General features: G+C 45.2%; 1 protein-coding gene across 1 annotated transcript in view; it reads right to left on the bottom strand.

Annotated features, from left to right (window-relative positions):
• Positions 1–6002: 6002 nt before the first annotated feature.
• Positions 6003–25326, bottom strand: part of DNAJC9 (DnaJ heat shock protein family (Hsp40) member C9) — a 142311-nt gene continuing 122987 nt past the window's right edge. The window contains exon 5 of the mRNA XM_069610543.1: positions 6003–6587. Within this exon, the coding sequence (XP_069466644.1) occupies positions 6333–6587 (255 nt within the window). The 3' untranslated portion in view covers positions 6003–6332. The remainder of the gene's footprint in view (positions 6588–25326) is intronic.

Here is a 25326-nt window from a genome sequence, read left to right on the forward strand (position 1 = left end):
AGCCAGGCTTGTCGACGGAGCACAACGTTGTTAATCTGCTTAAAGCCAGATTTCGCCAAGTCAACAGCAATGTTAATACTGTTGTTGGACGCCTCCTCCCCTTCGCATACCAACAGCATGGCAGCTTTACCGTGTTCCTCCGGCAGATGTACCAACAGAGGCTCTAGCCGATACCACATTTCACGATCATAGCGAGCCATGATCGCTAATGAATTGGCCGCTTTCACAGTCGTTGTCCCCACAGTCAAAACCTTCCTCCCGAAGGCATCCGGTCTCCTGGCGTCACTGTCCAGAGGAGTAACACACTTGTGCCGACTCTGGGCTTTACGGCTAGCTGCTGCCGCCGCCAAAACCACCACGGACTCAGGCGTGGGCTGCAACACTAAGCACTTCGGTGTAGAGCCCGGTACCTTAAACTTCTACAGCCTCCCTTTGACAGCTGGTTCCGAGAAGGGTTGTCGCATCGTGCGCAGGCCCTCCTGCCACACGTGCTCCAAGATAGGCACGGAGAACACAGCTTTTCGTCTCTTGCCCATGTGGTCAAACAGGAAGCACTCCTTCCGCTCTTCCTCAGGAGCCAACCCAAATTCCACACACGCCTTCGCCATCATGGCATGGAACGCCCAACATCTGGAGGAGATGGTTGTGCTGGACTACAAGGCTGTTCCACCTCTCCGTCCGAATCACACGATGGATCCCTCGACGACGAAGAGCCAGTAGACATGGTCTCCCTAGGCACACTGATTCAGACTGCAGCAGCTCACCCTCCTCAGGATAGGAACGTGGACAATCTTCACTCCCCGGCAGAGGCACTGGCAAACCAGCCGCAGCCGACGAACACGGAGGAACACCTGCAGCATCGACGACAGGCCCCACATTCAGAGGCGGCAACCTGGAATCCAGCTGGCCCGACAAGGATTGCAGCGTGGACAGGACCTGGAGCGACAACATCGCCTGCGGATTCACCAGCGGGTAACTGGAAGGACCAGCCCCACACCCATCGACGTCGAAGGTCCAACACACTGCAGGCCCAGGGCCGACGGACCCAACACCGGCTCCCGCTCGACCTCCACCTCTGATGACACCGAAAAAGCAGCCGCCAACAGCCTCTTGATGTAGAAGGGTTTCAGGCATAAGCGAGTCAAAAGCAGAAGACTGCCACGCTCCACTCGTCGGCAGCAAGCTGTCCGTATCCATCCTCAACAACGAGAACAGCATTGGGCCTTTATCAAACCCTGCCGATGAGACAACAGACGACGTCACCAGAGCTGGCATAGAACCAGTCGACGACGGGACTCCAGTCGACGAGGACGTAGTCGTAACCACAACCTGCGGTGCAGCTTTCCCAGGCGATCCCGTCTGCCTGGCCTCACAGGACTGGTGCTTACAGGACTCCCTGCTAGAGGACGACCTGTGATGGTCCCCTGAAGAGGAGTGTTTCGATGAGTCTTTCTTGGTCTTCACCTGCGACACAGACTTCTCGGGCCTACCTCCAGAGCCCCAGGAATGGTCCGACCGACCATGCTTGGATGAAGACGCCCCCATCGACAGTTTACTCGAAGAGGAGCAACCACTCTTCCCAACCAGCGACCCAGGGGCAGGGCAAGATTTAGCTGGAGGCTCAGCCGACGCCGCCCGGCGATGATCCGACGCTTGAACAGGTCTCGCAGATGCCAGGCTCCGGACCAACCCCACCTCCGAGGTGGGGTAGGTACCCTCATTCAGCCAACACCAACCGCCGATTGCGGTCCTTGAGCGAACACCCTTTACAGATCTTGCCAGAATCGGCCAAGTGAGGGGGGGGGGGTAAGTAAAGTCAATAGAGGCAGTCCAGATGCCCTTTCCTCTCATGCACCTTCAGCCCACAAGTCGCACAGGGCTGGAACAGAGACTTCTTCTGTCCTGAAGACATTGCAAAATCCAACAGCACAAACACATGCAAAAGCCACAACGAGCGCAAGGTGATCCCACACTTTGGAGACGGTTGAAATCTGAAGGGAAGCCGGGGGGCGTGGCTATTTATATCCTACGTCCTATTGGTGGGGACTAAAGCACCCAAAAAGGACGTTGATAGGACACTGAAGTGTCAAAGATTTCCATAGGAGAACACTACGACAGGGAATATTCACAGCATGTGAATCCATGAAAGATCCAATGCTGGAGCAACAGATAGTTCTGCGATGAGTGACACGCATAGCTTCAGAAAGTTGGAGAATCCCAGAGAAATCAGGTACCAATGGTCTTCTTGGCATGTTGCAAAGCTAGGGAGCGGGAGTATTAGCCAGTCCAGGTAGACAAATACCTGCTCAGCAGAGATGGGCTACACTGGAGCTAGGCATTTTGTGAAGATTCTTGGAGCTGATGCGAGGCCAAAAGGCAGAGCCTTGAATTGATAATGCTTGCCTTGTACTACAAATCGAAGGAAACGTCTGTATACGATGTATAGGGTTGTGGAAATAAGCATCCTCCAAGTCCAGATAGGAAAGAAAGTTTCCTTGTTCCAGTTGGTCGAGAACGTGCTGAAGCGTGACCAGTAGAAACTTCTGTGATTTCAGGAATCTGAGCTGACCGAGGACCAGGATGGCTCTCCACCCACTGGAATTTCTCACCAGGTAGTACCTGGAGTACAACCTGGTGCCAGGACAGTACAGCCTCTATAGCCCCCTTCTTTAGAAGGGACGTAGATGCAGCTCTTTTCTTTAAAGGAGGCATGGAGGGGCATTTGCACAGAAACCTGAGGGTGTGTCCTTGCTGAATGATATTGAGCACTAATTTGTCAGTGGAGATTGTTGCAGTTTGCCAGTCATTGGCACAACTGGCCTCCCACTGGGGTCCTTTGCGGGTCTCGGCGCTGGTCAGGCCTACTTGGGCGTTTGCGTTCTTGAGGGGACACTGCGTCAGCTCTTAGTACCTCTGTAGGTTTGCGACCTACCCCTGTACATATCCGGCAAGCTGGTGCGAAACAGATGGCGATAGGAGGGCCTGCATTCTCTAGAGGTCCTGGAGAAGTGACCCAATATTAAAGGACTGCTTTCACTGCTGCAGGGTACCGAGGGAAAGTGTCAGTCAGCCTAGATGGCCTGGAGGGTCTAATCCACCTTTCCAAAGAGGTTCACTTCATCAAAAAGCATATCCACCACTTTGGACTGCACCTCCGGATGAGAATTGATGGCCTTCAGCCATTCTTGTCTCAGGATGTCTCCATTACTCATTGGCGGATGCCTGTGTCTACTATGACCAGAGCTACAGTAATGTAATCTGAAGCAGCTTCTCCTTCGTGCAACAGAGCCTTGTCCCCTTTATCATCCGGGAGAAAGGCTAAGAGGGGACCCATCCTATACGACAACTGTCGTACCATGAGAGTATTGCCAATGAATTGGCTGCCTTTATGGTTGTGCTGGCAGTAGTGTTAATAACCAGTTTGCCAAATGCATCCAGTTGTTAACCCTTCTTGTCCGGGGGGAAATGGTGAAGGAGGATTAGCCGATCTCTTTCATGCAGCTGCTGACACCAGAGTCAGGGCAGGGCGTGAACACAAGAGTTGTATCAAGGACCTTGTATTTTATTCTCTAGGCAAGGATTACCAATAGACCATCCTCCCAGATGCCATCCTGCATAGGGATTGCGATGATTTTCTGGAGGCCTCCTGCCTTTGAAACAGGAAAACTATCTTCTGTTCCTCAGGTACCAAATCAAACTGCTTCACTGCACGTGGTAAGAGTGCATGGAAAGAGCCAATCTCATCTGGTTGCAAATCCCAGGGGGTGGGGGGGGGGGGGTATGTCCAGGGTTTCTTCCCCGTCAGCTGGCACCAGGTCATCTTAACCATCTGTTCAATGTGTGTGTATCAGGGCCAGTATCCGTGTCTGAGAGTAGAAACCAGGATAGACAAGTGAGGAGTTGGCCTGAGGTGGACAGGGCAGAACTAAATCCCCTTGTGAAGGCAGAGCCAGAGGACTCCTACTAGGGGGCACCTTCAGGGGCTGCTGGAGGGAGTCTATGCTCGAATTCCATGACTATGGTCTGCAATGTTGACAGACTATTTAGAAACAGGGTCCCTAGGTACCCGTAGTGTTCCTAATGGAACTGTAGGCACCCTTCACTAGCCATGTCAACAACCTTAGAGGACGATCCTTTCAAGTGTGATGAGAAGGAAAACCAAATAAATGGAGCAGTTGTCCATATTGTGGTCAGGATGCAAGCAATATAAGCATTTGGTCATCCACAACAGTGGGTGAACTGCTGCTTGAAGTGGCTGATAAGGTATTGGAAGAATTGTGTCTGGTTCTTCCTGGACTTCATGTTCTGAGAATAAAGCCTCCAGAGGCTCTTCTGAAATCTTGCCCTCTTGTAGCAGCAGAGTGTGTGCAATAGATGACCGCAGGCACCAGGGTTAAGAGTGGCTTGGCCTTTGTGAGCCATTGTAGTTCTGGAGGCATCTATCCACACTTGTACCCCTGGGAAATTAACTAAGCACTGGGGCTTGCTGAGCCGCCACCAGTGCCGTGGACACGAATGGTGTTGAAGCCGGCCTGGGAGGCAAAGCAATTCTGGAGATGGCAGATGAAGTCAAAGTCGTCGAAGCACTTGTCAACAGGGAAACAGTTGACAAAGAGGTGGTTGATTTCGGTCTGTGGACAGTCAGCAGTGCCATTGACGCAGTTGGTGGTGGCGATAACTTACACATGTGGCTCGTCACGGACCTCGCCTTTCTGATGAAGATAGTGGTCTAGCGGTAGAAGTGGTTGCAGCCATAGACTAGGTACTCGTGGACAGAGCAGTCAGCATTACATCGACAATGTCGCCGTCAGGGGAATAAAGTGTGCAACTTGTGTTTTTTTTTTAGGTTTCTTCCCCACTGAAGGTTCCTCAAGCAATCTCAACCTCTTCGAAGAGGGAGTTGGTTCTTTAGTCATGTCTCGACCAGGGTCAGTAGGCCCGGGGAACTGAGCCAAATGGAACAGCTGTACATACCGTGGTCAGGATGCAAGCAATACAAGCATTTGCCATGCTGGTCGTCCACAAACACGTTCTTGAGATAAAACTTTGAACAGGCCTTGAAAAGGCGCCTTGTGGGGTCCCCCATAGCAGCATGCTGAATGCCTCATCTCAAGAGGGGGGCCTCACACAGCAAGATGATCAGTCTGGCAATGGGCCAGTTACCAGTAGTCACTAAAGTGACTGATGTTGAAGATAATATCAAACAATAGGACAAAAGTCAATATTTCGAGGAGCGCAACAGAAAGGACTCCCAACACATAAACATGCAGTAAAAATCTGAAGATGGCCACTACGGGTGGAGCAAAGGAGGACTAGTGTTATTGGCTGGGGCACTATGACCCAAAAAGTGACAGCAACAGGCTATATAAGTGAAAAGCAGTTTCAAGCTTTTAAGCTAACCTCCTTTAATATTACCTAGGATTCCCAGCCTGACTACAGGGAATATTCATAAGTATGTGAATCCATGAAACATCCAATGCTGGAGGAGCTATATCTCCCTCACACCAATATTCTGCCCCCAGCCTGCTCAGATTTCCCCCTCTGGAAGAAGAGTATAAGCTTCTGAGTTAAATGTATTTCTTTGCAATAAATATTTCAACCACGTATTTGCAATAGCTACCAAAGAAAATAAAAAATACAATCCCAATCATTTGAGAATTAAAATGGGCATACACCTTATGAAAGAAATTCCCCAAAAATGTAAATTACTCAAGGGAGCAAATTGTGACTTGGCAAGCTACACCTTCCCCCCCACCCCCCAGACATGATTAAGGAAACAAAATAACTTTCTGGGAGGAGTTCCGATTAGCTTATTCTGCTCCAAGCTGCTGAATGTAGGTCTCACATGTGCCTTTACAATGAATCAATAGAAAACTGGGATGGGTGAGGGTTTTGTGTAAGTTTGCCTTTACCCTATGGGCAAAAAAAATACATATCCAATTTTCAGAGTCCTACAGTAGCTGATAGTTTCATCTGCTTAAATATCTTTCATTCAAAAAGAATTCGGTTTTAAAAAACACGTTTATTACAAGTAACAAATACAGAACGTGTGCTCAACATCTGACAGAATTGAGCCAATGCAACAGCAACTGAGAAGTGCCACGATGCTCATGTGTGAATTATCACAGTTCTTAATCATGAATAACTTCGAAAACACCAAACAAGTATCAACGCTGCTGAATTATTTTGCTCACCGCAGACGTCCTTTAAGTCTTTAAATACAATAACGTGGACACAAGTTGAATAAGTTATACTTCCAAAGTACTACAAGTGCCGAAGTACTACAAGTGCTCAGAACTCTTCAAACAAGAACTGCGTTGTGAAAATGCCCGTCAGACTGGTACACTAACAATTCCCAGTTCAGGTTGGTACCCATTACTGGTGGCACATGCGTTGCAGCTGCCAAGTTGCTTTTCTGCAGAATACCTCATCGGCAATTGCAGACTTGGCCTGGTTACATAAAGGTTTATTTTTTCCCCTCGCTTTGAGCCAGTAGGTTTTTTAGACTTCTTTGATCCGTTGCAGTACTTTGCTTCCATGTCCGCCAGAAAACTGTCCATTTGCTGTTTCCGGTCTTTCTGTCTGTTCTGCAGAAAATACAAGTACACGAAAATAAGGCGTTTCACCCGAAACGTTTACATAGCCCTTTATCTATGCAGAAGCCATTAACACATGCAATGTGAAGAGTTGTTAAAAATGGATATGATACAATTGCAAGACAAGTGCAATATTTCATAAACAAGATGACACGTAGCACAAGACAAAAACAGACATTTAGCGCAATTAACTGGCCATGCACCTAGAGCACTCCATTTGTGGTGCTCTTGAGAAATACTCAGTGGTGAAACACATAGCAAGAAGCCGCATTCTTTGATAACTAGCCCAATCAATGGGATGCTTTTTTTGGGTTTGGGGCTGTCGGCGATGGAGTTTTAGTCTTGCTCTGGTACATAGATCCTGGGGAAATCACTTGCATATTACCACAAGAGAAACTGAATCTGGAAATAACCACCAATGTGTCAAATATCCTGCACAAGGTCTGCTTAAGTAAGGCTTTCTGTAGAAGCACAAAAATCAGGCTGCTGTGAATTGTTTGTCAAAATTCAGAGCATTTTACTGCTCAAGACAGTCAAATCTGCAGGGAAGGGGCGTTTTAGCAAATTTTACTCCATGAAAACAGATAAAGGATGCCAAAACGTGAAAATACGGAAGACAAAAATAGTAAATGGACACAAAGGAACTTCCTCCCCCGTTCACCCATACCACTCCTTGGAGATGATTGTACCAGTAGTATATGCAGTTGCACAGGAAGAAACTACTATTAATGCCTTGTCTGAAGAGGTAACAGTATCTTTTAATGGGCATGAATAACTAGATTCAAAGAAATATTACCAAAAATGTTTTATATTAAACATTTGTTCCCGCTAATAAAATACTCACATAGGAAATGGGGCTTTTTTTCCTCCCCAACAAATCATTTTACTCCCAACTTTAATAGGGAGTAAATATCTGGAGAACTGCACAAGATTAGCAGGTACCTCAGGTCTGGACTTGAAGTATGCATAATACATACAGTCTCACCACCTAATACTGTTAATTTCTTACAATGTTGACAAAGAAGCAGAGCTATTTTGCATTTTTACTCAACCACGAGGCTCGACAAAAAAAAGACCATCTAGAGATTTGACTAAAACTTAGAGTAGTTGCTATTAAAATGGGGCAATAAAAAAAAAACCTAAGTGACTATACAAAGCTAGCCTTTCATGTGAACAATGTACCAAACTATTTTGAAAGGAAAGGGTCATATGTAAACGTATTGCCAGCTATACCAGTGATTCATTGTCACAGTGTAGTTAACACCAATCTCAAACAGGGTATCTTGTATGGCTTCACAAAATAAATAGTGAACCCACCACATACGCGACAGACACCATACTTCATCAGAATTTATGCCATTAATGGGTTGCCAAATAAATGCTCTGCAGTCATAGCTACAGGTTTTTTTTTGCAGTGGTAGCTTTGCTAATTGTGGAGTCTACCATGCAACTTCCATATACAGTTATTTTTTTTGGTAAAATCTTTATTGATCACTTCCAACAAAAACAGAAAAAACATTTGACATGTATTTTGTTAAAGCAATTTTTTGTGTCCGATATCTAATGCATTTGTGCATGGGCCCACGTCAAGTTGATATAACTGTACACTTCAAAATGCAAGGTTTTCTTGCTCTCAAATACTGCCTCCAATATCGAAGACAAAGAGGAGCTTGATAAACCCGAGTACTGCGTTTAATACCATGCTCTGCTGCCTTTTGCTCAGTCCATTGGCAATATGGGGGATCTGAATGTGTTTGGGTGAGGGGGAAGAATGGGTTTAGTTGGAGGGAAAAGAAATACATTAATTTGCCGTCTGGTGTCAACAGGACTGAACATATCTGTCCAGAAGGGAACATGTGCCCAAACAGAAGACACGTTGGTCAGGAAGGATGTTCAAGTTGTAGAAGTGTCACATTCTGAGGTTTGACATATGACGGGAGTGTGATTGCTTGTGTGGGTGGCTGAGATGTTATGCAGATTGTGTGGTGGGGCACAGAACTGGAGGGCGTTACTGCAGGTATCAGTCAATGGTGTCCTTGCTGGAACTTTGAAGAATCCATTGGGTGCAGCCATGATGACATTGTGGTTTACTGCAACAGGCTAACTCTGGAGAAGTCCCAAGGCACCCTGGAATGTGCTGGTGCTCCTAGCATCTGGGTCCTAAATCACACTGGTGAATAAGTGTGAGATTGTTCTCGCAGTTAAAGTCAAAGTACAGTTTAATCATGTTCTAGGTCCCTTTTCTTGTGAGCAACATGAAAACCGCATAGGGCATACATTTGGTTATACATGTGTCTAGAGGGCTGGGTACGCATTTCCATAAACTGCCCAGCACAAATTGTGCTTGTGAAATTCATTTAAAGGGGAAGTTGTCAGGAATTGTATTGGCACTAGGGCATGTACTTTTGAGCATATATCGATCAGAATGTGGTCTCTTCCCCATGCATCTTACCTTCGATTTTCTGACATTCAGGCATGCGAACCTCACAGGTTGTGAGCCGCCATCTTGTGATAAACTAATCTGTTTATCAATCGCCTGAAGTTCAAGTGACCTGGCGGCAGTAATCATAACACCCACCACTAAAGCCGACATGTCAAACTGATATGCTATGCCTCTTCTCATGACATTGGTGCACAGCATAGCCAAATGAAAACATTACTTGTGGAACTACTGACTTTCCATTCTTGCAATGTAAATGCAGGCCGTTTTAGTTCAACACCTCTAACGAATAGAAATTTGAATTTAGTCCGTTCTGTTAACATCCATTTACTTTTATTTCCTTCAGCTTATTTACTATATTTTATCCTTGGATTTTTTACTGTAAGGGATTCAGGGTCCCATGCGTGGGGTTTGCAGTCTTGGTAATCGTTGGAAGGATGCCAGGGATAGGGCTTGTGTTCTTGGTGGTGGGCAGACAGGATGCCAGCTATGGGCCTTGGCTCTGGGTAGTAGGGTGCATAATGCCAGTATGGCATTTGTCTAAATCTATATCCATCTGTATCTCTATACACAGCGGTATGCATAGATGTATACAGCAAAATGGATAGATTGATATATATGAAAAGAGATACGGTTACACTTGCAGAGAGATAGAGAGCCATAGAGGCATGCACATTTTACGAGGAATAAAGGTAGAGATGGATTTGTAGATTGATTTAGAAGAGAGAATAATATGTATAGAGATGTATGGATAGAGAAACACAGATGGTGATGTATCAAAGACAACTAGTTAGATGTGAGAGATCCATTGAGAGTGCTTGATATATAGAGACATGCAAAACAATAAAGTGGATATATACACTGAGAAGCAAAAAATATAAATGCGTGTACATATAGAGCTGAATGTAGCTAGATGGATATTCACATACATATCTAAAGATTAGATATAGACAGAATGAGGACACTTGATGGAACTGTTGATATAGAGAAATGCCAACAGGTTGGCAACAGACTTAGATGGAGACAGTGAGAGATGCATAGATGGAGAAAAAGAAAAGGATACATATAGAAGGAGATTATATATAGACTAGAGTAAGCAGTGGTTGTCAGACTTGACCCACAACTGACTCCGCAAAATCCTTAGGCTTCACCATGGACAGCAATCTGTCCTTCCAGAAACACATAGCCAAGAAGGCCCAAACAGCCTGTCTCAGAATCTCTACCCTAAGAAACAAAATCAAACCCTTCATCCCACTGCAGGACTTCTGGAACCTAGTGCAGGCCCTTGTGGTCTTGCACAGGGATAGGGTGTGGGGGGGGGGGGGGGGGAAATGCTCTCCTGACAGGGATCCCAGCTGCTCACTTGGCTCCCCTAAAAGCAGTACACCACGCTGCAGCACGTCTTATTAGGGGAGCACAAACCAAATTACCCCATCCTACATTGGCATCCGCTCCAAGCCAGCATAGTTCAAGACTGCATGCATCTTCTACAAAGCAGTCACGAGTAGTACACCAGCGTACATGGCAGCTAAGCACCACATACCTAGTGGCACACCCTCCTTGCGCAACAAAATCGACCAACCAGCTTGAATCACAACTCATCCGCAAATCATCCCTCTCGTCATGCACCCACCCTCAGGAACTCGATCCGGATGTCAGCTCGGAATGCCCCCACAATTCTCCAATTTCGTAAAAAAAAATCTCAAAACTTGGCTCTTTTCAATACCTGACCAAGGACAAATTCCAATGGACTAACATAGTGACAAAGATCACAGTATTGTGCTACTGTTAAAAGATGCCGGCTACCCACACACTGTACAACGCTCAGCTGCTCCTGAGCTAGGGTCGCACTTTAAACCATAAAATAGGAGGTATTGAACCGTTTCAATGCCTTTGAAATGCTACCGAGAAGATGCAATGATGGAATAGTCCCAATTTCAACAATGATGCCGGTGTACCTACCAGGTTTGCCACCACACCTGGGCATACACATTGACTAATAACATATGGTTATGATACAGCATTTATAACGCACCCATACACAAGTGTTGCAAGGCGCGACTAGGCAATGGAGGGGGAACAGAGGAAAGACAGACGACTATTTTGGTGGTGCCGCATGTGAGACCCGAAAGCGAATTCACCACTTAAGGGGCAGAAGCGGGAACTGATAAATCTGCTGATTGCAGGATGGCTAGTGATAAGACAAAAAAAGAAAAAACAACCCCCCCCCCCCCCATACAAAATTCAAGGAAACCAAGGAAGATTCAAAAAGGAAAGGGGCTCAGTGCTAACCTACCTACAAAGTGACTACATGGTACAGTGGTGCCCTCACAAGATAAAAATACTAGACATTCTATAAACTTTATTGAAAAAGTAAAAGGGGAGAGTGACAGACCTAACCTCTGGTGTGGAAGGGAGGGATTGGAGGGGAGTTCGATGCCAAGTGGTTATCGATCAGTGTTATGTAAAACTAATAAAAATATTGCTAACAATTTAAAAAAACTGGTTGGTAATATTGGCACCAATGACTCCCATACTACTGTTCCTTTTCAATCATTTTCTAACTGCACAGATTTACCAATGGAGTCACAGTCCATACAGCTTTTAGTTGGTTCTGTGTTGGCTTTGTCAATGCTGCGTTTAATTTCTTGCTCAATGGTAACTTCATTACACAAATTTAATATAATAGTCAATGTGACCCATCCATGGTACTTTACTAGTCTTATAAAAAGAAATGTAATATTTCAGGTTACATTTCAGCAAAACAAATGCGAGATTTAGATTGTTATTTCTGCTCGTTAGATTCAGTGAAAAATAAGCAGATTCAAAGTAGAAGTTCATCCTACAGTACAGCTCCAAGGATCTCCATGTAATACACAGCGTTCTGATGGAATGCAAAGATTTTCAGATGGAAACATTACTTATCCAAATCATTTCAACATTACCACCATATTCCGAGTAACTACCAAAGCATTATATTCATTGTCTTGTCCAGAATACTACCTAATCACATGAACAGGTCTACTTTGGAAATTCCACTCCAACCCATCAACAGTCAGACAAAAATAAAACACACTCCACCTTCCTTGAAAATACAAACTATCATAGGTTGCTCTACATTAAGCCAGTTCTTGGTCTACTCTACTCGCAGTTAGCTCGGCTTCATGAACTGCAATATGCAGCATACTTTACAATCAATTGCATGTTTGTTGCACAATATAAACAAAGTAGTCACATCGCTCTGCATTGTCCAAGCGCAGACCCAGACCCAGACCCACAATTACTAGCAACACTACAACTAATGCTTCTTGTTCTGTCTTGCTTTTTCCTGTCTGTTAAAAAGCTTCATAAGGGGAGTGCAGTTATGTAGGTTGGGATACTGGATTTTCAGCCACATACCCCCTTCTCCCCCAGGCCATACGTTTAAAGCTCTCCATTTTGTGTATGTAGTACAGGATTTACATATGTCATTGGCAGACTGGAGGTTACTTTCCCTTTTACAAATCAAAGATGCTGCTCCATCTAGAACAAAAGGTTAAGTAAGAAAATCCTAGAAAAAGCAGACATTACTATTGAAATGCTACTACCCAACCCATTGAAAGTAAAAAGAGATTGAAACAATGGATTGGATTGCAACTATTGAGAGTCTGTGATTGATTAAGCCATAGAATAGCTTTCTGGTGGTGGACAAGAAACTGGGTTATTTGCCAAATTTGCTAAAATTCCCAGACTGGAAAATCAGAAGCAACTTCCTGAGAGTGTGCCTTAATATCATTCATACTGGGGAAATACTGAGTATAATGGGACAAGGGGAAACAGCAATCAAATTATGTAGTATCAGTGAGAACCCAGCTAAGCAGAGCCTGAAACGTCTTTTGATGGACTGCGAGGGCACGTGGGATATAAGATTAAACTATTTTCCCAGATTTGTGGAGAGAAAAGAATGTATGCTCGCAGAACAGTTCTGCAATAAATTGATCTCAGGCCAGGACACAGCCATAACAATAGCGGTAGTTCATGCTCTATTGAAGAGTGGATTTATAAAGGATTAACATCTATCCAATAGATACAATAGCCGTGGTGCTTGTTTTGGCGGTGTTTCTACAGTATGCCTAAGAAAGTGAAGTGGCTCAAAAAGTGTGAAACATAACAAATGCCGAGGAAGAAATTGAGTGAAAAGAAAGGCTGTTCTACACTACGTGGCTAATGGTTAATAATGATTTGTGTGTTTTTATACTAGGACTATGGCTCCATTGTGTAATCTCTGTAAAACAGTTTTTATCTTATTTTTGAGTATGCTTGATTTCCAATTTCTCTTTTTCTTGACTTTAATAGTGGATGAATTTTGTGATAGGAAGAAGTTTAAATATTGTTTTAAAGGTTCTATTTTGTAAAGGTTGTTGTACAATCAAACAATATTTTAGAAAAAAGATTTACATATATTTCAAGGTGGGAAAGGCATTTTCTTCAGTTCTTTAAACATGCATTATGAAAAACAAAGAAAAATGTAGAGTCACATCCGTCACCTGTGTGACTCTTAATCAAATGGGTCAGTGCCTAGTCTCATTTTTTCCTATTGAAAATAAACAATTAAAATTTGAAGGAAAAAAAAGTAGGTTTCATTTTACCAATAAATATAGTTGGTAAGGATTGCGACCAATAAGTACAGCAACAACATTTTCCATTCACATTTCTTTGTGCAAGATAAAACTTACTATGAGAAAATATGCAAACATTCATACAAATTTAACATGAAAAATCATTTAAAGGTACATAATTTTAAAAATTGATTTTTATAGCTTTTTTTTATAGAATATACAGTTTTAAATAGCAAATGATTTCAACTTTGATAGGAAGGCAACAAAAAAAAACACACTACTTCATTTGAATCTAGAAGTCTTCAACAATTTCACCTTTTGGAGGACGACCCACATTAGCAATGTGTGCTGCTAATACCACATGTCAGTGGCTATACATTTCTATTTGCAATTCCCTTGATTGCAAAAGTTCAATTAATTTAATGAAACCATATTTCTCCATGGCACCAGAGGATGTACAGTTTGATATATGCACCACAACATAACACTATTTATTTGGGTGGCCATGTCCTGGAAGTGGTAAGTGCAGTACTTTGCCAGAAATTCAGGACTGCCACACTATCACCAGCCCCCCCGACCCTTTTGCTTGCAAGAGGATAGTCTATGGTTATACTTTTCAGATTCCAGGCCAGACCACCATTAATTATTTGTAGTATGCAGTTTTAGCAACAAACTCAATTCCTCCAAATTTACAAAAACTTGATATCTTACTAAACGCTCAACAGAGCACCAAAACAAAATTACATTTCCAGCAGGTACTGAGTTGCTTGGACTACAAAATTGTGTAATGATTGTGTACAGAACTCCCCCTGAACATTAGGTCGGTGCCTTTGACTGCTCAAGTAAACTTCACTAATGCTACCCACAAATCCTCCCGTGTACTCCATCGGTGCATTTAATCATTTGTAAAATCTGGATCCGCTAGCTGCCAAAAACAATGTATTTTGGTTTCCTTAGTATCTAATCTTCTTGCAATATAGTAGTTCGAGATTCTATGGTGGTGAAAGTCCTCCACACTACCCATGGTGAAGTCAGGGTCATACATATTGTCGAATTCCGAAGATGCCTCAGTGATATACATCTGATATTTCTGGATTTTCAGAAAGTATGGGGGGAAACATTAGGTCTTTGACAAAATTTGTTTGGAGGGCAGGGATTGGGTGAGCTGCTCAGCAAGTAATGAAGCAGCTTCTGTGTTGTCCGTCAGTTCCGGTGGTGTGCTGTAACAATGATCCATCGTTACTTTCCTCGCTGGTGCTCTTCAGTTCAAATTCCAGCCACTGCACATCAGCATCCCGATTCTGAACCTTGGGAACAAGCATTCTCAACCTCAAACATTAGTTTCTCCCAAGTGACATCAGCTTGGCAAGCAACATCATTTGTTAGTGGTGGGGTTCCTATGTTTCTGCTCCTAAGCCTCCATTACAAAAGAAAAAAGCATCATCTCTTTCACACTTACAAAACATATGAAGATCAACCTTACAATCTAAGACCAAAAAACAAATGTCCAAATAATTTGAAACCCTGGATTGTATTCACCCTGGTTGAGATCTTGATGTGCCTAGTTAATCCCCCCATCTGTAATAGAATATTGCCAAGGTTGTTTACTCATTTTTAAGTATCTTTAGTGCCAAGAAACAAATACAAGTACACTTTTGCACAATGAACCGAATGTTAAAAGTCCAATGAATGATAAATGAGGACTGTCAATATTATTGGAATACTTGTGGTCCATGTGTCAAACAGCTTCAGTAGTAGTCCTTGTACATAATACATGCAATACACATGGGAACTAATTAGACAATGTAATGTAATCTTAGGTATCAAACAAATTAACATCTTGATAAGTTAATTTGTTAAATTTCAAGAAGTGATGCATCAACTAAAGAAAAGGTAAAATATCAAAAAAGAAACACTTCTAATTGAACAAATGTATTTTGTGTTAATAAAAAGTCGTCCATCATAACCAACTAATATTTTTTTACATTAACTGATTTTGAAATGCAACTGTTCAACTTCACTAGTGTCCCATGGCATTGGCGATAGAGTGAGCACAACGCGGTCAACATTTTTTTTTTTTAAAAAGAACAAAATGTACACCAAAAATATGTGATGTGGATTTTAATTTCTTGCACTTTAGATTTACAGCAACAGTATATGAATACATACAACATTGAGAATAAAAGCAATGCAATTGATCATACTTTTTGGAATGGATTACTGTCAATGTTGCATGTTGGAAGGTGACTGACAGTTCAACATTGACGATCAAAAGCATTAAAAATGTATCCAGAGTGATTAGTTGTAAAAATAAATCTGGGTTTGAAATTGCTGTGAGAAGAGCTATTTAGCTCCTGCTTCTAGCCTAGTGGATCCTAGTAAGCAGCAAAACAAGCTACAGGAGCACCCTTAGGCTCTCCTAGCCATCTGGTGACTTACAACCATGCCTAAGCGACAAACTTGGGCATGTCAGAATATTAATAAAGGCATTGGAATAAAAATAAGTGCATTGATAAGGGAGATGTGTCTAAATAGATTCACGTGTGAGCGATAAAAAGGTATTCAGGGCAGTGCCTAAACTTTTATTGATCTTGCTGGTATAGAATACCATTTTTATTAGTAGACTTGTTAGCAGAGACTTTGTAGTGTCATTGACTTGGACAAACACCACCATTCACTTTCATCATTACTCAATTGCTTTTATTTCCAATGACTGAATGTGCGATGATGGTTAACATTTAATAAAAGACATGTGTATTCTCAAATAGAATAGTACTTGAATCAAAGAATTATCGTGTAAAGAAATAAGAACTGCAACTCCCCTTATAATGCAAGTACAGAGTATTTGATTTTCTGACTTTAGGGTTTGTGGCTTCTTGTGAAACACATGAGAAAACTGAAAGCTTGAAGAAATGCACAAACCTGAGAATATATATGGGATACATTACTCACCGTAATCGTATTTCTGATGCTTGTATCTGCTTAGATTCACATGCTGTGCATAGGCCGACATCTAGTGGAAGCAGCAGAGTATTTGTTTGTTTTTCAAAACTCGAAAAGGGACGTTGAACAGGGCATGCCAGTAATACTAGCCCTAGTGTGGCGTCACTTTGTACTCATGATCCCTCACGCGTGTAGGACCCTCAGATTGTATTTTTTCTGACACGAGGTAGCATGAGGAGTAGCGCGAGTACAGAGTATCCAAGCAGATAAGATGGATAAGACTACAAGCATCTCAGAGGGGAGGAAGGGCGGGTGCATGTGAATCTAAGCAGATACAAGCATCAGAAATATGATTACGGTGAGTAATGTATCCCTTCTGAGGCTTGTGGAATCTCCTTAGATCACATGCTGTGCACAGATTAGCGAGCAGTGTTAGAAGGAGGTGGGATGTGAGAAGGGTCATGAGCGAACAAATGTCTTAGAACCGCTTGTCCCACTTGCGTATCTGTCATTGAATGAGTGACAATGCAGTAGTGCTGAGTAAAGGTGTGAATAGAGCTCCATGTAGCTGCTTTGCAAATATTGCCGAGGGGTAGATTTGCAATGAAAGCCAGAGTGGCTCCAGTACCTCTTGTAGAGTGGGCCCTTGGTGTAAAAGGCAGTGTTTTATCTGAAAGGGAATAGCACAGTTGGATACCTCCGACTATTCATCTAGAAATGGCATTTTTAGATCTGCGATCTCCTTCTCTGCCTGGAGCTATGGAGACAAACAGTTGATCTGTCTTTCTTAGCGGTCTGGTCTGGTCTACATAATAGAGGACCGCTCTCCTCACATCTAGTGTGTGGAGTTTCACCTGAGCAGAGCTTTTGGGTTCTCTGAAGAAAGCCGGTAGCTCAATAGACTGGTTTTTCTTTTTCTTTCGTAGGAGTAACGTGATCGGATGTACGATCTGAGAGAAGTTTGGGATGAACCGAGGGTAGAAGTTCGCAAAGCCCAGCATGCTCTGGACCCCTTTTAACGAAGTTGGAGAAGGCCACTTGAGAATGGCATCCACCTTGTGTACATCCATTCTGATGCCTTTCGGGGTGAGGATAAATCCAAAGAATTCTACTTCAGTTACATGAAAAAGGCATTTTTCAAGTTTTGCATATAGTCTATGTTGGCAGAGTTTGGTGAGAACGGAGCGGACGTGCTTGACATGGTCTTGTCTCGAGGCCGAATACACTAGGATGTCGTCTATGTAGACCAAGGCGCAAACATCGATCAATTCCCTCTGAACATCGTTCATGAAGTATTGGAACGCTGCAGAGGTGTTGCAGAGTCCGAAAGGCATCACCTGGTACGCAAACAACCCATATTTAGTACGGAAAGCGGTTTTCCATTCATCTCCTTTTTTAATTCTGACTAGGTGGTACGCTCCTCTGAGGTGCAACTTGGTATTAATCTGGGCATCTTTGACTTGGTCCAGCATTTCGGGAATGAGTGGCAGGGGGTAACGATTCTTCACGGTGATCCGGTTTAATGGGCGATAGACTATGCAGGTCCTCAAGTCTCCTTCCTTCTTCGGTACGAAGAATAGGGGACTGGCTGCTGGTGTTTTGGATGGGTGGATAAACCCATTTGCCAAGTACTGGTCCAGATAGGATTTCAAATCCTGGTTTTCTGGTTCTGTGAGCACTGCCACAAGGGATTTGCACACCAGGTATGAGGTCAATCCGACAGTCATAGGGCCTGTGCGGTGGAAGTGCGTTAGCTTGGTCCTTCTGGAACACGTCCTACAAATCTTGGTATTCTTCCGGGAGAGTACTAGTTGCGCCAAGCGTAGATGTGCCTGTTCTAGGATTAATAGGGGTGTTGAAACTGGGTTTTTCTTCCTGGTAATAACAGGTGGGAGCGCAGTCATCGGGAAAGTTCAACTTTCTTGCACGCCAATCTATCAGAGGATTATGAGCAACTAACCATGGCATCCTTAATATTAGCCAAAACTGAGGCGCCTTGATGAGATTGAAGGAAATGGATTCCCGGTGTCCATCCTGGCACAGCAGGGTTACCCCTGTGCATTGGGTTACTGGCCCGGAAGCAATTTGTCCCATCCACAGTGGTTACCTTTTCGGTGTTCGGCTTGGAGCATAGGGGAAGCCTCATCTCTGCTGCCAATTCTTGATCAATATAGTTCCCAACTGCTCCGCTGTCTATGTAAGCCTCAACGGTGTGCATCCTAGACGGTTGTTGGTGATTGATTAGGATCACTGGTATTGCAAAATGTGAGGTCGGTGGCTCATTCTTCTCACTCGACAAACTGACCTCTACGTATGTCGAGCTAGGCAGTTTTCCGACTCCTTACTCTCATCTCTTTCCGTGGCTCATACAGTTCTCTTGGGAGGTTTTACTGGACAGTCTTTTAGGAAGTACAAACATAACTGCTTTTTCCTTCTCTAGTCTCTTTCTGCTTTTGTTAACAGTGGTTGTATACCTCTGATCTGCATGGGCTCTGGTATTTTCTGACATGCGTGGAGCAGCATCCTTAGTCCGCAGATACATGGCCTGAGTGTCTGACCTGGACCGATCTGCCTTCCGATCTTGTAATCGGTGATCTAGTTGCACAACCAGGTTGATGAATTCACCACAGTCTAGGCGGATCAACCACCTGGGCCAGGACGTCCTTCAAATCCCCTGTAGGCCTTGTTGAAACAATGTGGTTCTTTTGTCTTCAGGCCACCTAGTTTCAACAACAAACCTAATGAAGGTTGCAATGTATGTTAATAAGTCTTGCTTTCCCTGCCGGAGTGACAAGAGTTCATTGTCTATAGCTTGTTCTTGGGTATGACGAGCAAAGAGCTTCTCCATTTCCCTTTGGAAGCGCCCAAAGTCACGTAGTAAAGGATCATCATAGCTCACAAGCGGCACTGACCAGTCTGCTGCACTTGCACTCAAGTATGACAGAACAAAGGCTACCTGTGCCTGATCGTTGGGGGAACGCGCCTGGTCTGCATAGGAAGTGGCGACGACATTGATTCATGAATGCAGCATATTTCCTAGGGTCTCCTGAAAACCGTTCCGGTGGTGCTAAAAGAGACTGCTCCGGGTAGAGTAATCTGCACTGGAGCGGTGGATAATGTGGGTGCTTGTGCCGGTGGGTTTTTTCCAGGCAATGGAGTTTGTCCGGCCTGTGATTGTAATAACTGCCTGCTGATTTCTTTGGTGCGATCCCTGGTTACGATTAGATACCTTCGTAGGGTATTAGTCTCTTGCCTAGCCAAATGAACTTCGGCGCGCAATTGTCCTAATCACTGAGCGTTGGTCTATTTCTGATGTCTCCATGGCGCCCAGGTGGATTATGTTATAGAGGCTTTGCGTTCTGTTACGTTCACCTGGTATACACAGGGACGCCACTCAGCCCTGGTTGCTGGATTTGGCCTGGACCCCTTCCCGATCCCGGATGGTGCCTTCGATGCAAGTCTGGCCTGAAAGCACAGGAGGACTGGATTTAGGATCAGATTCGGTCTCCTCCCACCCGTCCACGGTTCAACCCGATGGCACTCCTTACCTTGTTGTAATGTCTGCCGTGCTCTCCATCTTGCCTTCTTTGCAGGGGTGCGTAGTTTTCTGTGGGCTTGAGCGACCAATTTAACTTCACTGGTGCGAGCCCATCCAAGTGTCTTTTGGTAGGTAAGTCTGATTGCAGCAGTCTTTATAAGTCCTTGCCTTTCTTTCTTGTGATTGATGTCTTTTCTTATTCCCCCTTAGGTGAGCGGAGGTTCGGGAGTGCGCAGCTGGCATCGGGCTCTTGCCGGAATGGAGGACGCAAGAGCGTACTACAATTTTGGTAGGTAATGCGAAGTGCGGCGCTGTTTTGTCTTATTGGCCAACCTGTACTCTTTCTTCCTTTTCAGGTCACGATGGTCTCTTCTGGCAGGCGAGGTGTTCCGGAATGATGCTGGCCGAGAAATGCCCAACCAGGTGAGTTTCGCGTGATGACTGTGGCTAGCGGCGTACTTGACTTGTTTTAACATGGTCTTTCCCTCGCTCTCTCCAGGTTGTTTCGTTCCGGTGCGTTCGTGGTGTCCCAAAGCTGCCGATGACTGGATGGATGGATGACCGCGAGCAGCAGAAGGATGGACGAACAGAGGCAGGTTGGAATTCGCAGGTAAGTTGAGACTAATAATGATGTTCTTTTGTCTCCTCTGCAGGTCTGTTCATGGATCGCCGGTATCAGGTCACTGGACACGATGAGCGTTACACTGCTGGCTGCAGAATAACGCCAATGAAACGTTCTGTAACTTGGGTGTGGTTTATATAGCCCTCTGTAAAGTAGTCCAGGCAAAGTAGACCGGGCTACCACACCCAAAAACACTGCACCACAAAGTCTGGTTCTTAAGAACTAGACTGTGTGGGTGCCTCCATGTTGGCTGCAGCCCCCCCACAGAAAAAGTAGTCCTTCAAGGACGTTTTCTATTCTGAACATGAAGGCGCCAGGACCGACTCCAGGAGAGTCCAGGAAGATTGTGTTCAGTGGGGGCCTCAGGGACCTTGCACGGAGTCCTGGCCCTACCTGGCATGTGGGCATGCCAGTGGGGTTTTGGGTCAAGGGCCGTGACAGCAGCATATAGGTGACCACATAAGGAGTACAATCAATGGGGCTGATTGGCTTATTCTGGCACCAAATTACGAATCATTTCCATTTATCATAGTAACAGTGCCTCGTGTTCGGTTTTCTTGACTCTTTCAAGATGTCCATACATCTCGGAGGGACATTCAGATGTCCGAACTCTGACTTCAGGAGCCATGCTGCCAAGTGCATTGAGTTGGGCTGAGGATGCACCGTTAGCCCCTCGTGCTGGGAGAGTAGGTTGTACCAGCACGGTAGTTTGATATGGGGGGGGGGGGGGGGGGGTCGCACACTGCCAGTTTGCGTAGGTGTGGATACTATGGTTGTCTCGCCCACATAGGAGCAACCAGGATGAACGTCATCGGTCCCCTGTAGATCTTGTTCACCACTTTCCTCATCAGAGGGGTTGGCGGAAAAGCGTAGGCAAATATTCCCGACCAATTCATCCATAGGACGTTCCCCTTGGAGCCTGACTGGGGGAACCTGGATGCGAAGTTTGGGCATTGCCTGTTTTCGCTTGTGGAAACCCCGCTGAGAGAAGAGGTCTCCTACGACCTCTTCGTGTAGTTGACACGCGTGTTCCTCTGGGAGGGGATCTCTGCTCAGGGCATCTGCTAGTGAGTCGAGTTCCCCCAGAACATGTTGGGATGACAGGATAATCTTCTGTTTCAGTGAACCCCCCCCACCCTGTTTTAAGTAAAACATAACAGACAGCACGACTGCTAGGATCTGCACTGACTGGTTGGATAGGGAGGTTCGAATGCCCGAAGCGCTCTGAAGACTGCCATAAGTTCTAGCAGATTGATGTGGTTCTGAGCCACAGTGTGGGACCAGAGACCCTGTGCTGTATGGTGAAGGTAGTGAGCTTCCCACCCTGCCAAGGAGGCGTCTTCTGTGACAACGGCCTGCATCTCTGGATCGTAGAAGGTTTCCCCCTTCGTAAGATTCTCTCTTGTCCACCAGAGAAGACTTTGTACTAGTGTTGGTGAAACTACCACTAGATCGTCCCACTGACCACTTGTTTGAGACCACTGTTTCGCAAACCATTCCTGCATGGGTCACATGCGCAGGCGCATGTGGGGAACTAGGTAAATGCAAGATGCCATCATGCCTAGCAAACGCATAGCTTTGAGCACCCTTATTTGGGGACTGGCTTGATAGAGGAATTTGCAGCAACACATTTCAAATTCTTTCCTCCGATGGAAAGTCCAACCCCTCTTGGGTATTTAGGACAGCTCCTAGGAACTGTTTTGAGGTGCTTGGCATCAGGCTTTACTTTTTCCTCATTGATTGAGAAGCCCAAGTGGAAGAGGAGGTAGATTGTTCCTTGGATATTTAGTCTGCAAATATAGGGGTGGACTCTCCTGTAATGAGCCAGTCATCCAGGTAAGGGTACACTGGGATTGCGTCCCTGCGTACGTGCGCCGCCACCACTGCCAGTACCTTTGTGAATACCCTTGGAGCGAGGCTATTCCAAAGGGCAGCACCTTGAATTGGTAGTGCTGGTTTGCCATCTAGAAACGCAAGAATCTTCTGTGCGCTGGGAACATTGAAATATGAAAATAGGCATCTTTCATATCCAGTGTTGCCATGTAATCTTTTTTAGAAGCAGGATTACCTCTTGTAGCGTAATCATGCAGAACTTTTGTGGCTATCTTTTTTTTAGCACAAGGAAGTAAGTCGAATAAATACCCGCTTACCTGGTTGGCTGGGACCACTTCTATGGCGTCCTTTAATAGAAGTGCTGTTATTTCTTCTAGAAGGATCCGCTGATGTTCCTCTGAGTGGACCTTTTGTCTCGGGGGGCGGGAGAGGGAGGGATCGCAAGGACGTCAAGTAGTTCAATGCAGTAGGCCCCTGCTACCGTGGACAGCACTCATCTGTCCGAGGGGATACCCTCCCATGCGTGGGTGAAGTTGGAAATGCTTCCTCCTACTGGAGACGCATGGGAGGGTACCTGGAGCGGAATGTCACTTGCTCTGAGGTGGGGTGCCATCTCGAGCTGGGCCCCTGCCCAGATTACCACGACCTCTACGTTGTCGTCGTGGATAGCCTTGAAAGGCTTGTCCTTGGTTGTTGCCATAGGAACCTTAGTTGTATCCTGATCCCTCTGAGAATTTTGGCCCCGAAAGAGGCGAAAATTACTGTTACCTCTTTGCCCCGTGGGCTTGTTTGTGAGCGGGCCTAAGGATTTTAGGGCGTCATACTCATCTTTTGCTGTCTTAAGTGAGTCTTCTATAGCTTTGACGAAGAGCACAAAAGGTTCCACTGTCATACTTATTAGGGTGGCCTGTGTTTCTGGCCTGAAGCCTGACTGGCGAAGCCATGTGTGCCTCTTTATAATAGTGCCCTCTATGACTCTCCCTACATTGTCAGCCATGTCAAAATCTGACGAGGAGACAAGTAGATAGATCTCTTCCATCTGCTGCTACCCGAGCTAGTTGAGATTTAAGTGGCTCATGTGTGGATCGCGGAACCTTCCTCCCACTTATTGCAGTTGTAACTTGCCAAAAGTGTAGCATGGTTAGCAATTCTTGTTTGGTAGGCTGCAGAAGAGGCATCCTTTCTGCCCATTGCATATATCTTCTTGCTCTCCTTATCCGGTGGAGCCTCGGAGGAAGCAAGGAGTGTGCCTGCTCTCTTTCTTGTGGTGGCCACAATGAAAGTCTGGTTTCAACTGGCCTCTTATGTTTAGGGGTTCAGACCTGAACAGTTTTTCCACACGCGGGCTAACTGCCAGTGTAAGATTAGGTGCCTCCAAAGAAGGTTGAATTCTACGTTGCACAGATTTTAGCAGTGGGATAATCTGCCCTACTGTCTTTGTGTCTCCCAATAATTGTTCAGTGAAGTCCGTCTTCCTGTACCTCCTGTGTGTCAATACGGAAGTGTTCTGCCGCTTTGGCTAAGACTTTGTTGAGGAGGGGCTGATTGTCTACAGGGGAATATACCACTGGTGGGTCCTGATCAATAGGAGAATCTATGGAATACATGTTCGCCTCCTGGTCTGGATCCTCATCGTCCCCATAATAAAGTTTGTCTGTGTCCTCGTCAATAAGCCGAGGGTCAGATCGACAAATGAAAGATTGTGCTGTCTTCTGGATCTACTTCAGGGTCATATAGATCTATAATTCTGCCCTGTGCGGGGACATCAGAGCGAGCCCTCTTAGCAGAGGGTTGGGAGGCAGAGGTTTGAGAGCCAGAGGGGGGGGCTGAGGTGGGAGGAGTGGATTGAAAACTTTGAAGGCAATCTGGATTTTTCTCAAAGAAATTCGCCTTTTGGTCATTCTTCGCATAACTATCGATATATTGCGAAGACCATTCCTTTGAAGTTGGGATTACAATGTTGGGAATACCCATATCTTCATTATTAGGAGGTATAAGCTTTGGCCTAGAGTCCTTAGATTTCTCTATGGGCTTGGACAAAATTCCCTTTTGTGAAGACCTGCCCCTAGTAGGACTCTTGTCCCTATGAGGGGTCTTAAAAGTATTTTTATGATGTTTTTCCCCACCCTGGGGCCCAGAGGAGTTTAACAGACTTTTTGGGGCCTGACGTATTACCAGATGAAGAATGTTGAACTTAGAGTGTGGGGGCCGAGGCTTCGTCTGTGGACAAATGACCTTCGGGAGGTGTTTTACGTGCGACAACCTTGCCGTCTTTCAACATCTTAGCCCTGTCGTTTGGCGATCTTGAACGAGATTGCCCAGAGGACCGGGACTCAGTGGACCATTCACAGGGTGTCTAACGTTGTCGAGTATTCGACTCATCTGTCGAATGACGACTGGGGCTTATGTGTTTTGTGGTGTGTGCTTTTGTAGCACTGCTGCCGCCGGGTGTAGACCCCATAACATGGCCGCCTGCCTGTCCTAAGGGGTCAGGGACCTGCGCTTGAGTAGCTGAAGTTACTCTGGTGCCCTCGCCATCCGAAAGTACTGTGTCGCTGCCATCGCTGAAGGCTCCCTCTACACACATGACCTCAAGTTGCCTGGTGTGGGCTCAGCGCTTAGTGGAACAGTCCTTCAACGTCTTAGGCTTGAAGAGCCTGCACGCTCGACAAGATGTTTCGACGTGTTGCAAACTAAATGTTTGTCTATCCAGGGGAATTTACGGTTACACTTAAGGCAAAACTTAATGCTGAGTT

Source organism: Ambystoma mexicanum, chromosome 8, assembly GCF_040938575.1.
Source record: "Ambystoma mexicanum isolate Mex_15411 chromosome 8, UKY_AmexF1_1, whole genome shotgun sequence".
NCBI lineage: Eukaryota > Metazoa > Chordata > Amphibia > Caudata > Ambystomatidae > Ambystoma > Ambystoma mexicanum.